Source organism: Numenius arquata, chromosome Z, assembly GCF_964106895.1.
Source record: "Numenius arquata chromosome Z, bNumArq3.hap1.1, whole genome shotgun sequence".
Taxonomy (NCBI): Eukaryota; Metazoa; Chordata; class Aves; order Charadriiformes; family Scolopacidae; genus Numenius; species Numenius arquata.
The window spans coordinates 70,695,584-70,708,118 of record NC_133616.1 but is presented as its reverse complement, the minus strand read 5'-3'; the positions used below and the strand labels follow the sequence as shown (position 1 = coordinate 70,708,118).

Below are 12,535 nucleotides of genomic sequence, written 5' to 3'. Positions count from 1 at the left end.
AGGGAAGACCAGAATACACCAGTGCCATTTACCTGTCTAGCCACTTCCGAATCTGGGCAAGAACCAGAGCTCGGTGGTGAACTGTCTCCAGATTTCCTCTCGGCATCTATAATGAGATCCACACAATTATTTATTTGTAGTTACTCTGCCTACATTGAAGGCAAAGTGAGGACTGCCCAATTTTCTAGACTTGTCTGCTACTTGCAGGTGCATCGGCCTGTTTTTTTCACTTCAAAGGACACACAATTTCAATGACTATGGAAAAATATCTGAACATTCTCTCAGCTCAGAAACATCCCGTCCTTCAGAGCCTGGACTCTACTCAACCAGCCAAGACCCAGAGCAACCTGACCAAACTTTCATGTTAGCCCTGCTTTGAGGAGGATGTTGAGCTACACACCTCCAGAGGTGCCTTTCAAATTACATCTCTCTCCATTCTGTGAACCTCTGCTGATTCTGAAGCGTGAAGTCAGCACTTCAGACAAACTTAGTGCCAAGGCTAATGGAGGAATGCTAGCACATGCAAGTAGTTAGAGGTGAGCCTGAGAGGCCACAATATGTAGCACTATGCTACCACAGCCATTAGGAGTCTGAATAGCCCTTCCCAGCTCTATGCATACCCAGCTGCCTGTGCTGAACCTAACCCCCACAGGCACGCTCAAAATCCCTCCACATCCCACCAGGTAGCTGGAGATTTGTGAGGCACTGTGCTGCAGTAATACAGGGCAGCAGCTTTGTAGCACTGCACATGCTGTTTGCAGGTATGCCAGCTGCCCACTGAGTTGGTCCCCCCACACCTCCCGACAGCAGACCTCAGCAGACATGGGCAGAGCACTGACCTGCAGTACAACCTTTGTGTCCTGGGGCACAACAGTGATGATACGTGAACCTCGCTCCACCTTGCGCAGGGTCTCGCTGTTGGGTGCGGCAGCGCTGCTCAGGCCAGCCTGAAGGGCTGAAGACAGCATATTTATCAGTACACAAGGCACACTGCAGTGCAGTGCCTCATTCAGGCTTTCCTATGTGGCCCTGCAAGGCCGTACTGGACCAACTGAGTCAACAATACAGCAGTGATCTCCAATGGTTCAGACAGGAAGAGGACTTCTTAGTGCTAAGCACTGCTGTACATAGAGATATGTCATCTACATAACAGGATCACAAAGCTCAACAGACCAGATGAGCATTGGAAGATGTAAAGGACCAATAAGTTGTCACCCTGCCTTTTCCAGGATCCTCATAACTCTCATAGCCAGATGCTGCTAGAAACTCTTTCTACTGGAATCCCTTCTCTACCACACGAACGGCACAAAGCCCTTTCTTTTCTTGGATGGAGGGGAGGGGAAGGAGAGAGTGCAAGGCTAAGCTGTTGAAAACAGTGAAGGGACAACAACTACAGGACAAATCCTGCTCCCTGGGAGGAGCACATGATATATAACGTCAGTTCCCTGTGCTTGAGATCAGCTCTTTTTCTCCATTTCTTAAGCAGCTGCTTTGAGTGACCCATATACAGCAGGTTTGGATGTGAAAAATGGAGACATCTTGTGGTTCCAAGACAATGGCCACAAGCTGCTGGCATCAGGAAGCCAGAGCTGGTGTTTACCTTTCACTGATATGTTCTTCAAGCAGAAGCATTGACAGGTGTGGGAGTTTGTTGTCACCAACAAAAACTCATTGTATGTTGCAAATGAGGTGATGTTGGAAGCAACCTGCAGAAAAATGATGTAGTTTATTGCTGTATGGAGTGGAACAGGTAGGCTGCCTTTGGCAGAGGAAAAGGGGATGCAACGACGGGCAAAAATTTTGGTACCTCAATATCATTTACAAAAAACCGGCATCGATCTGTGAGGCCCAAGATCATCTCCTGTAAATAAAAAAGATGACAGGTATAAGCTCTCAGTGTCACAACCTGCAGTGTTTCACAACACTGACTAGCACTGGATTGAAGTACCTTACAATTAGGGACTGAGTACCTCATGTGAATTCCTTAAAGAAGCTGGACAGGAAGTCATGCAACATCTATAATAGGAGGGCTTACTAAAGTGTCTTTAAACACTTCTGGTTCTGGAAAACCAGCTTGGTCTACCCTGTAGCAGACTCTGCACAGTAACAAAATAGAAGCAGAAACCACACCAGATAATTTCATTTTTTATTCAGCAGTATTTGGTCCAAAATACCAGAGGAAAAGCCCTGGTACAGAGCAGAGCAAAGCAACTCCATGCAGGATTCACCTGGATGCATGCTGAAGGAAACAAACCCTGAAACTACCAGCAAAATAGCGAGTCGTTCCTTAAGCTGTTGTAACTATCAAAAAACCATCACCAATAGCAGAAGATTCGCAGCAACTCAATGCAGCCCTATTTGCTAATAGGGTAAGTTCAGATAAAACAGAGCAAAATGCCGTTTTCAAAAAAGCAGAGCAGTGATCGCTGGAAATTTTAAATCTGACATTTTTTGCTCTTCAATGACATTATTCACTGTATCCATAGAATGGGGAGATTGGGTGTTAATTGCAAGTCACAAGAAATGCTCTAGAAAACAAGGATATGCTCTCAGCTCTGCATAGGGCCTTATGAAGAATGCAGTTAAGAAGCATCAGTGGACCCAGGACAGAGGATCATGGTGCACATATGACACGGAGAACAACTGACTATGGAATTTAATCTGCTCACAGTTTTACTTACTTCACCACTGATCCTCGTGATAGAAGTCTGCACGCAAGGGTAGGGGAACTGAACAGCAGAGCCACTGCTAGTCCGCCAGGGCTCAAGGACCGGAGTAGAAGCCTCTGAAGAGCAAAGAAGACCGCACTGTTTTCCAGCCAAAGATTCAGACATTACAACCAAGACATGTATCTCAAGAAAACTGGAGCTGGGAATAAGCTACACTATCTTACAGACAGGAGGAATGCTGACACAAACACAAGTCCAGGACACAGCAGACAAGGAGACGGTAACTTCTAGGGGCTCTGCAGAACCTTTATTCCACTGTGGAACAAGAGAGAAGTGCCAAGGGTGCAGCTGTCAGTCAGCACTTCTGAAATCACTAAACCAGTTACTCCTTTTCAAATCATAAAGTCTGAACTATCATTCTCAACAACATTAACTGCTTTCTGACACAAATCACTAATTTTGGCCCATTTCTGGGAGCAGAGGGAGCATGAGAGGCAGGACCAGCTACCAGCAAGAGTCACCCATGTCTCTGAAAGTCAAATCATGTCATTAAACATTTTGAGAAATCTGTAATAATCACACCCCAGACCAGGTACTTCAATAGGTGCCAGCTTACCCCAGAGGTATTTCAGGATCTGTCTATTAGCCAGCTGCAGAGCTACAGTTTTGGTCACTGGGCTGCAGCACAGGCTTATCACTTCTCCATCTACAGGCACAGACAATCTGGAGCAAGACATAGAACATCAGTCGCATGATACACATTTAACACCTGGATCCTGCGTTTCTTGTGGCCAGGTGGAAGGATGCACATCTCCAGCATGGACAGATACCTTGTTTGTGTAAGGATCTGCAGTCATTTCACACCTATGTCAGCTGACACTGGTAGCACAGAGCACAAGCAACTCCGCCAACAGGCATTAGCCTAACTGCGCTAGTCACTGTCTGCATACTCATAGCACTCTGCAGAGCCCACACTTCTTTTGTTCTAATCTTTTGTTCATATGCAAATCAGCCTGTATTTGCCATGTGAGTGCTGCAGGAAGCAACTCTCAGGATTCCTTTCGAAAGGAGATTTCTGTACCCCAAGTAGCTTCCTCTTGTGATCTGGTTTTAGTTCACCTGACCCCACAATGCCTAGTAGGTGAAGAGGAGGAGGACAGGAATAACAAGGGCTACCAGACCCCTCCTGAACCTTGGTAATGGTGGGCAAAGGGTAGAATGGAGGAGCTCAGTCCCCTGAGTGCCTGGAATTCAGACAAAGGAACAGAGCTATCTGGTACCGACACAGGCATGCTAGCATACGCCCTCTTGTCATGGTGTAGGCATTAGGACTACAGGCAAATGCTGACCAGTAGGCAGCTTCTTGAGCTGTTCGGTTCTCTTGCAGGAAGAGAGCCGAATTCCCCAGCCCACACCCTCCAGGCTGCATGTCTACTGAAAGACTTAATTCCTTCTAGGCTCTGCCCAGAGGCACTCTCAGGCTTCACCCACAACTGACAGATCTCTATTACCGTAAATTCAGGCGCTCTTCTTCGGCTCCAGCCACATAAGGCCCTGCAGTCAGATGGTAAAGGACAGACTGAGCAGCATGCTGACCCTGACCAACCACCAGGAAGCTGTCATCTGGCAGCCAGGTGAGAAATCGGAGCCCCAGAGGATTCATCACTTCACTGTTGTCACTGCCCACATCAACTCTGTCACAAAATAAGAGAGACTGAGAAGCAAACAGATCCTGATTTCAGCAGGCCACCTCACTGAAGAGGTGAAGGTCTTCCTAGGCACAGCCTAGCTGCTGAGCACACAGCATGGCTAGAAGGGCTTCAGTGCACAAACATAAAGACACACAAAGCATGAGTCTTGCCACAGGCTGGGCTGGAGATGAAGGACGAGACCCAAGGAGCCCCATTTGTTTTCTACTCCCATGCCAACTATGTACGGGAACAACACGTATAGCAGGGTGGGTTTTATTAACTTAGTCATTGTCCCTGCCATGCAAGCAGCTCTGTTGCTCAGCCTGCTGTGATCATGGGCTTGGGACTGCACAGCCATTCCTTTGGCTCCAGGAGCGGGAGCACAAAGTTCAGCACCTATGGTGTAGCAAGAGCACCAGGCACAGGAAAGGCTACTTCAGTGCTGTCACTGACATAGTCACCTCTCCCACTAGATCAAGTACTCAGTCAATGGCATTTCTCAACATAGATTGCTACTGTGTTGACCAATCCTCAGCACTAGTTGCAGCCACAGTGGCAGCACAATGAAACCACGTTTTCTGACAACCTCTTCAAAATCTTGAGACAAGTGGTCAGAGCTGTGACGTCCAAAACATCCAGCCAGGTACTACCCTCTCCTCCCCACTGCAACTGTACTAGTTCTATATTACCTGTAGGTTTTATCCAGGTATGGTGTTTCCACAGCTGCTTTAAATCCATTTCCACCCACAGCTCCGAACCTGACAGTGGGGTCATTCATTGTGCTCTGTCCTAGCAAACACAGAACAAAATAGAGTTTAGAGATCCTTCCAACAGAGCCCCCTCCTCTTCATTCTCATGAAAAAGTATACGCTACAGAAAACTACTGTGAAATTCACTCCTACATGTACAGCCAACACCTAATCCTCATGAACACCTACCCTAAGAAACACAGTTACTTCGTAATGTCACAGTACAAAACTCTGAGACAGCAGCAACAGCCTCTGGTCTCACAACACACTGATTATTACACTGTATACAGAACTGCTTTGGGAAGTGCTGGGTGCCTCAGATAGACCTTAGGTAGCTGTTCTCAGGTGCCAATCAACAACATGCCATCAGAACAGATTACACACCACTTGCTGCACTCTATTCGAGCCAAAGCTAGGCAGGGGGATATTACCAGGATAAGCACACAGCCAAGCGCTCAACGCTGCCTTCTCACAAAGCTAATGCACCACCACAATGCTTCTGTGACACCCAGACTACTGGACGTCAGAGAACTGAGCTTCAGTCCACAGCTGAACCAGATATATCTCACTCCCAACTACTAAAGGCTTGAGTAACCATCACCCTACTAGCTCCCCCAGGGTACTGCTCTCAGGGACAGAGGGTTTCCTTTAACAAGACAGTGCAACATGCTCTCACCGTATCTGTACACAGAAATCTTGTTATCAGCATCCAGGACAGCCATGTCTCCACTATGTTTGGGATCTGTGTGAAATGCAACCTGATTAACTGCCTGTTGGAGCCAGAGCTCATAGGTACACATGGGTGGAGGCACCACAGCATGCTGGAATGCCGTGACAAGTACTTTATCTGTGGAAGAAAAGAGGAAAAAAAACCCAAGTTGTAACCCAGTCCAAATCTTAGTGAGGCTCTTGTTAGGTTCTTCACTGAAAGTAGGAACAATGTTACAGGAAAATACAGTTGCTGCGCCCTTAGTGGTTAACTCCATTGAAAAACCTCTCAAGCATCCACTAATTGCATGGTCCCCCTCACTAATAGCTTTGTAGAAACAGCAGTTAACAGAACTACCATATCCCACCCAGCCTGCATCCAAAAGGCTATGCCACCTTGTCTGACCCTAGAGCTGCAGAGCAGTCCCACTGCTTACCTCCATCTATGACAGCCACATTTGCCACATGCTGGCTATTTTCCCCCATCCCATGGTCTGTGGTCCAATGCCAGTCATAGGAGAGGTAATGCCAACCCTGGCAGAGTACATGCAGTCTATATGGGTTCTCTCGGTCCCACTGCAGCGACACCAACTGATTTTCCTTCAAGCCACCAAAATGCAGACTTTGCTTCAGGTACCAGTGATAGTTCCCTGTGGTCCACAGCTGAACTATAGAAAAATAAATGGTTACTACAGACTATTACTTAAGACCCATCTCAAACCCTCCTCACCCTCTTCTAGGGGTGGGTTAAATGCAATGAAAAATGAAAATAACAGTTCTAGCCTTCAGCCCATGGGCTGTGTCACACAACACCCAGCACAAGAAAACTTAACAACAGACTTCATGCAAGAGAGTCAATTCTAGAATTCTTTGAGCTCCCCTTGTGAGAAGACACCCATGTTTTAAGAAGGCCTCACACCTTTAGCATTCCATCAGTACCACTTCCAGTTACAGCAACCTGGAAGATGCTTTGAGCTCGGGCTGAAATACCAGTTCTTTCTGACCGGCACAGGGGTCTCAAAACTGTAGGCAGGCCTCCCCAGTGTCTCCTAACTTGCAGAGGAATATCCACTACTAACCACATTTGCAGGCAAGTGTAAGAGCCAGAGCCTCACACAGTGCTCTCACCGTAGCTGTTCGGGTTAGAGTTTTCCACTTTCACATCTTCCAGCCATACAGCCAGGATTGTAGAATCTGCATTCCAAAGCAGTTCATTAACCTGCAGAAACAAACAGGGCTCTTACTGATGTTGTTGTTTCTGTGTAGGGTGGGCATGCTCCCAATTGGTTTGCAAGACCATGAGTTGCTCCTCATTTTCAACAACGTAAGGTGCATGGGTTAATACACTAACATAGCCCTCGTGTGTTGGAAAGCTCCCAACAGCTGGAGCAAAGCATCCTGAAGCAGAACCTGTCACATTGGTATCACACAGCTGAAGAAGCGATACAATCACAAACATGGCAGTTTTCTCTTTGCTTTCCTTGCCACTTAGGAAGCATCTGCCAAAAGACCTCAGCATCCAAAGGCAGAAGTTGTAGTAACACCCTAACAGTAGCTTCTCAATTCTCTTATTTGGGATAACGTGAGTATTTCACCTCACTCTTGCAACAGCTGACATCCTGAACAGCATTTTTGAAGCATTTGCCTGGGAGAAAAATGTACACGGGCCTGAAGCACCCCAGGGCTACCATCCCCCTGTACCTGCCTCTATAATATGGGCCTGCAGGGGGCATTGCATCTTCTCCACAAGCATCTTCACTGTTCTCTTTTCAGGTCACTTTTTCCATTAGGACCAGCACTAAGTATTAAGTTAAAAATTTCCTTCTAGAATCTGGAAGAGATCTAGTCCTTCTTTCCATTACACTCTAATCAAGGAAGCCCAGACACAGCACTTACTTTGACCTGTCCTTTCTGGAACGGCAGGGTGAACTCCCCGTGAAGAAGCCCATTCTTCTCCAAGAAAACCACATCGTGTCTGTTGGGTTTTTCTTGCGTGGATGCTATCAGGTTTCCAGAGGGCCTTAAAAAAAAAAAGAGCCAAATGAAAAGCGGTTGCTCACATAATCACTAGCTGTCCTTTTAAAACCAATCATCTTGCATCTTCTCCAGAGACATGAAGAAAAGAGCAGCAGAGGATGTGTTTTCCTCAGCCCTGTTCAGACAATGTCATAGGTCCACACAGACATTTTCTAGGGCTTATGACATCCTCAGGTGAGCAAGTTAATGTCAGCACTGGCAAAGGGACCTGTCATATTCCTATTTATACAGTTGAGTCCAAAACCACTTGACATTGAGTCTGTGCAGAGAATCTACCCCTTCTTCCCACATATAATGCAAGTATTAGGCTTTCCAGGGTTTAAAGTGCTACTCATGTTGGATCAGAAGGAAGCTTTCTTTGAGTTTTTGGGAAAAATAAACAAACACAGGAGAAATTAAATTGATGCTGATCAAAGATGGTGACCAGGGAATAAAAACCAACACTCTGCTACCAGCATGCAGACCACTTTGCTACTCACTTCCAGGACAGTGCCTGTTCTAATCCTGAGACAGGCTCACTTGTTGACTGCAGCACAAGCTCTCTGTTCCATACTCGGACCTTCCGAGCACCTACAGGTTGACAGAGCAATGAAAGAAAGGTGTAAGAAAACATGGGAAGAGACTTTTCTAACTTTATATGGGCAGAAGAGCAAGTTTCAATGCACATGAATCAAAAGGAGATTTCTGTTGTACACCTTAAGGGCTAAGAACTTACTCTGTCTCAGGCAGTTCTCCCACAGTAACTGAATGACTCTAAAGGAACAGAGTAGGAATTTCAGTCTGATGTAGCTCAGTCCTAGCCATTTCCCTTTCCAACTTTCACCACAGAGTAGTAAAAATCTCCCTGCAAATGCAATATCCTTCATAATATGAAATACTGAAGGTAAAAACCCAAACCAGTGGAAGAGCAATGCAGTTTGGTGAAGGTCAATACATAGACCAATACATTTAAAATGCTCAGCAATATTTATCATGGAAGACATAAATTACAGTCTTACAAGAAATATATATGCTCATCACCTCTTTGGCTTTAGGGCAAAACCTAGGGAAAGTATTACCAGTACTTAAAAAAAAGTGTGCAAGGCCAAACTGCTAGTGTGAGGGACACTGGGTATGGCAACCCAGATTCATCCATTTGGTACCGGGAGCCCATCAGAGATTGCTTAGAGCTTGAGTGTGATTTAACACTGGTGAAAGAAGCAGTTCAGATAGTAACTACTCAGTAGTAGCCTCTCTTGGTTTCTCACTGGGCTGAAACCCAAACTGCAAAGAAAGTGCTCAAAAGACTGCATCTATAAAATGCCTCCGAGAACACCAAACCAGAGAAAACAGCAATTCACTAGCTCAACTCACCCTTGCTTTAAGCGGCCAAGAGACCACAAACACCTGCCAGTTCTTGCCTTGCCTAGTTTCTGCTTAAGAAGCCTCCTTGGCATTTGAAATAAGTTTGGTCCCATACCTGTTTCTGGACAGACAGCACTCACTGCAACAAACTGCCCATCTCCTCTCCACGTCACCCGAGGCCTGCCGTCATCCCAGACTGAAGTAGGTGACACTTCCTGAAGTTACACAAAAGAAAGCTGCATCAAAGCTTGGGAAGGCAACTGCTGTCTTTGTCTAAACAGACTGCATTGCTAAACAAGCTCTTTCAAGAGCCTTGGCATGAAATCAATCCATTAAAGAACCTTAATGCTGCAAATTTAAAATTTAATTACTCAGAATGTTATTTTTGGGAAATACTAGAATTAAAACTGGCTATAAATTCAATCTGCTCCTCCTGGAAGTGTGCATGACTATTCACATGATCACACGCCATCCTTCCCCTCCACCAGGGTCTCTGCTTATAGACCAGCTGTGCGTAAGCTGGACACAAGGGTGAATCAGGGTTTGCTCCTGACTGATGCCTGGAGTCACAACCCCTTGAAGGAAAAAGGTGAGAAAAGCACGCCATCCGGACAGTCTGTATGATAGACAGAAGCTGGGACGAAAAGTATTGTTCTTTGAGGAAAACAGGTTCTTTGCAGAACAACACAGGAAAAAAATATCTCAACAGAATACACATATAGAAGCAGCTGTTCAAAGGTTTAACTTTGTCAAACCAGGCGTATTTTCCCAGATACAGCTAAGCCTCATCCTGTCCCTCCTAGCAGTAAAGCTGGAACAGGCCACATTTCATGTCTCTGCTCTCTAGAGCCTGTCAGGTTTCAGCAGGACAGTTTTTATTTTGAAACTTAAACACAAGAAGAAAAATCCAGCAGTGGAGTGTTTCTCGCTACCTGACTTTTCACCAAATAAAAAGTAGAGAAAACAAAACCCAAACAAGGAAGTGCCAGACAAACGAACAAAGAGCTAACATATGCAGGCACATGGAGCTGCCTCATATGACTGATGATGCTCAGTAGCCCAAATCCTTCTACTCTTGCCTTCTGAGAGCTCAAACTACTGTTGTTTCTGCTTCTCTCAGCCAAACTTCATGCTATGCCTCATGGTCATATGAACATTTTAGTGTATAACACATTCAGCCTACTCTGTCATGCTGATTTAAGGGTGGTTGTACCTCTGCAAGCACTAGAGCATGCAAATCTTGCTTTGAGCTTTGTATGAGCAGTCCTAAGTACTCCCAGCTGCTGTCTTAAATTAGGAGGAGGATAAAAATGCTGGATTTCAGATAACAATAGAACAAACAGAAGAAGCCTATGAAGACCAGAAAAGCAGTGGCAAACTGGCACCACAAGAATAACAGAAACTCTCCTTATACATGTTTTCCAAGAGACAGCATGGGCCTAACATAAGAGAAGGAGTATAATACCGTCTGTTTGCGATGCGCTGCCTGTTTTCCCTCTGATCCATGGAACTGAGTCTCCTTTTTACCCCAGCCAAGAGCAACAAACTTTCCTGAAGAAGAAATAATCATTGTAGTGGAAGATTTACAGTGCTATTCTGCACAGTATGGTAAACACAACCACAGGTCCAAGCCACCCACACCTTCCATCCAAGTTTAATTCTAAAAACCTGCAGGAAATTTACATAGCCCAGAAAGTCCTCTAGTACAGGGAAGTTACTTGAATTTACGCTGACAATAAAATATTGGCGTTCTCCTTCAGCCGCATTATACTCTAAAATGCCTCCAGGGGTCCAGTAAGTGTTCAGCTCCATTTCTTTACTTTCTACACACTTATAACACACCAATGACCTCAGTTTGAACAACTTCATTTCAGTGCACCTCTTACCTTCCCCAAACTCATCTTGGTGGATTTGCTTCTCAGTAATTGGTTCAAAATCTCTTGTCATCATGATGAGTGTTTGCTGACCTGCAGGGTGGACATTAAACACAGTATTGGTAACTGTATCTCCAGCAAAGAAAAACCCAATGTTCTCCTGTGTTGTCCTACTGTTCTGTCGTGGACTTGAATATAGAAATATTTGTAACGGTAGTATGATACTGAAGACAACATATCCTTCAAAGCAGAAAATCTCAAGCTGGAACGGAAAAACACTTTCAAATCCCTATCTTCAAAAACATGCTTCCTGGACTAACCTCAAAAAGTTCTTTCCACCTTCAAAGTAAGTCCTTCAAAATAAGTACGTGGTACTCTTAAAATCTTTTCTCTTGAAATATGAAAGACAAGAAGGTGATTCTGAGCAGTTGACGTGGATTTATGAAGGGAATCACACCTGACCATCCTGATAGCCTTCTACAATGAGATGACTTATCTGTGGATATGGGGAGACCAGTGGATGTCATTTATCTTTATTCTAATAAGGCTTTTCACACTGTCTCCCATAACATTGCCACAGGCAAACTCATCAAGGATGGGACAGACAAAAGGACAGTGAACTGGACTGAAAAGCAGCTGAACCGCCAACCTCAAAAGGTTGTTGTCAGTGGCAAACAGTCCAGTTTGACATCAGTCGCCAGTGGCATGTCCCTGGACACTAGGGCAAATGTTTAACGTCTTCACTAATGACCTGGAGGGTGGGACCCTCAGCAACTTTTAGATGACACAAGACTGGGAGGAGTAGCAGGAACACCAGAAGGTTGTGCTGCTGTCTGTCCATGGGGACTTTGTCAGGTAGGCAAGATGGGCTGTCAGGAACATCATAATGCTCAACCACAGAAAAAAACATGTCCTGCTCCTGGAAAATAATAATCTCAGGCAGTAGGACAGACTGGGAGCCAAGTGACTGGAGAGCAGCTTGGCAAAAAAAATGACCAGTGCGCCCTGGGCAACACCACATTGAACACAAGCAGTAAGTCCCTGCTGCATAGGTGACCAACTGCATTCCGGGCTGTATTAGGAGTGTTGCCAGCAGGTCGAGGTAGACGATCCACCTCCTTTGCTCAGCATTGGTGAGACACGTGTAGAGTACTGGCTCCAGTTTTGGGTTCACCAGTACAAGATAGACAAAGACATGCTGGCATGCATCCAACAAAGGGTCACACACGTTGATTAAGGGCTTGGAGAATCTGTCACATGGGGGGTGGCTGAGGAAATCAGACTGCTCTGGAGAAAAGGCTCAGGAGGAATCTCATCAGTGTGTATAAATATCTTATGTGGGAGGTGGGGTACAGTAAAGAAGAGAGACTGTTAGTGGTGCCAAGTGACAGCAGAAGAGGCAACAGGCACAAACTAAAATACAGCAAATTCCAGTAAAAGATAAGAAAACAATTTTTTACTCT

The 12,535-nt window shown here is 45.5% G+C and overlaps 1 protein-coding gene across 2 annotated transcripts in view; it reads right to left on the bottom strand.

The window, feature by feature from the left end:
• Window positions 1–12,535, bottom strand: part of ELP1 (elongator acetyltransferase complex subunit 1) — a 30,027-nt gene that overhangs the window by 14,571 nt on the left and 2,921 nt on the right. Inside the window, exons 4-20 of one of the 2 annotated variants that reach the window (XM_074166873.1) lie at window positions 11,085–11,165; window positions 10,664–10,749; window positions 10,325–10,330; window positions 9,314–9,413; window positions 8,334–8,424; window positions 7,714–7,837; window positions 6,946–7,036; window positions 6,255–6,485; window positions 5,786–5,956; window positions 5,050–5,149; window positions 4,181–4,363; window positions 3,286–3,392; window positions 2,682–2,785; window positions 1,808–1,861; window positions 1,601–1,706; window positions 840–955; window positions 33–106 (exon numbers count right to left, since the gene is read on the bottom strand). In XM_074166873.1, the coding sequence (XP_074022974.1) occupies window positions 33–106; window positions 840–955; window positions 1,601–1,706; window positions 1,808–1,861; window positions 2,682–2,785; window positions 3,286–3,392; window positions 4,181–4,363; window positions 5,050–5,149; window positions 5,786–5,956; window positions 6,255–6,485; window positions 6,946–7,036; window positions 7,714–7,837; window positions 8,334–8,424; window positions 9,314–9,413; window positions 10,325–10,330; window positions 10,664–10,749; window positions 11,085–11,165 (1,825 nt within the window). The remainder of the gene's footprint in view (window positions 1–32; window positions 107–839; window positions 956–1,600; window positions 1,707–1,807; window positions 1,862–2,681; window positions 2,786–3,285; window positions 3,393–4,180; window positions 4,364–5,049; window positions 5,150–5,785; window positions 5,957–6,254; window positions 6,486–6,945; window positions 7,037–7,713; window positions 7,838–8,333; window positions 8,425–9,313; window positions 9,414–10,324; window positions 10,331–10,663; window positions 10,750–11,084; window positions 11,166–12,535) is intronic. The other variant, XM_074166874.1, reaches the window with a different exon arrangement.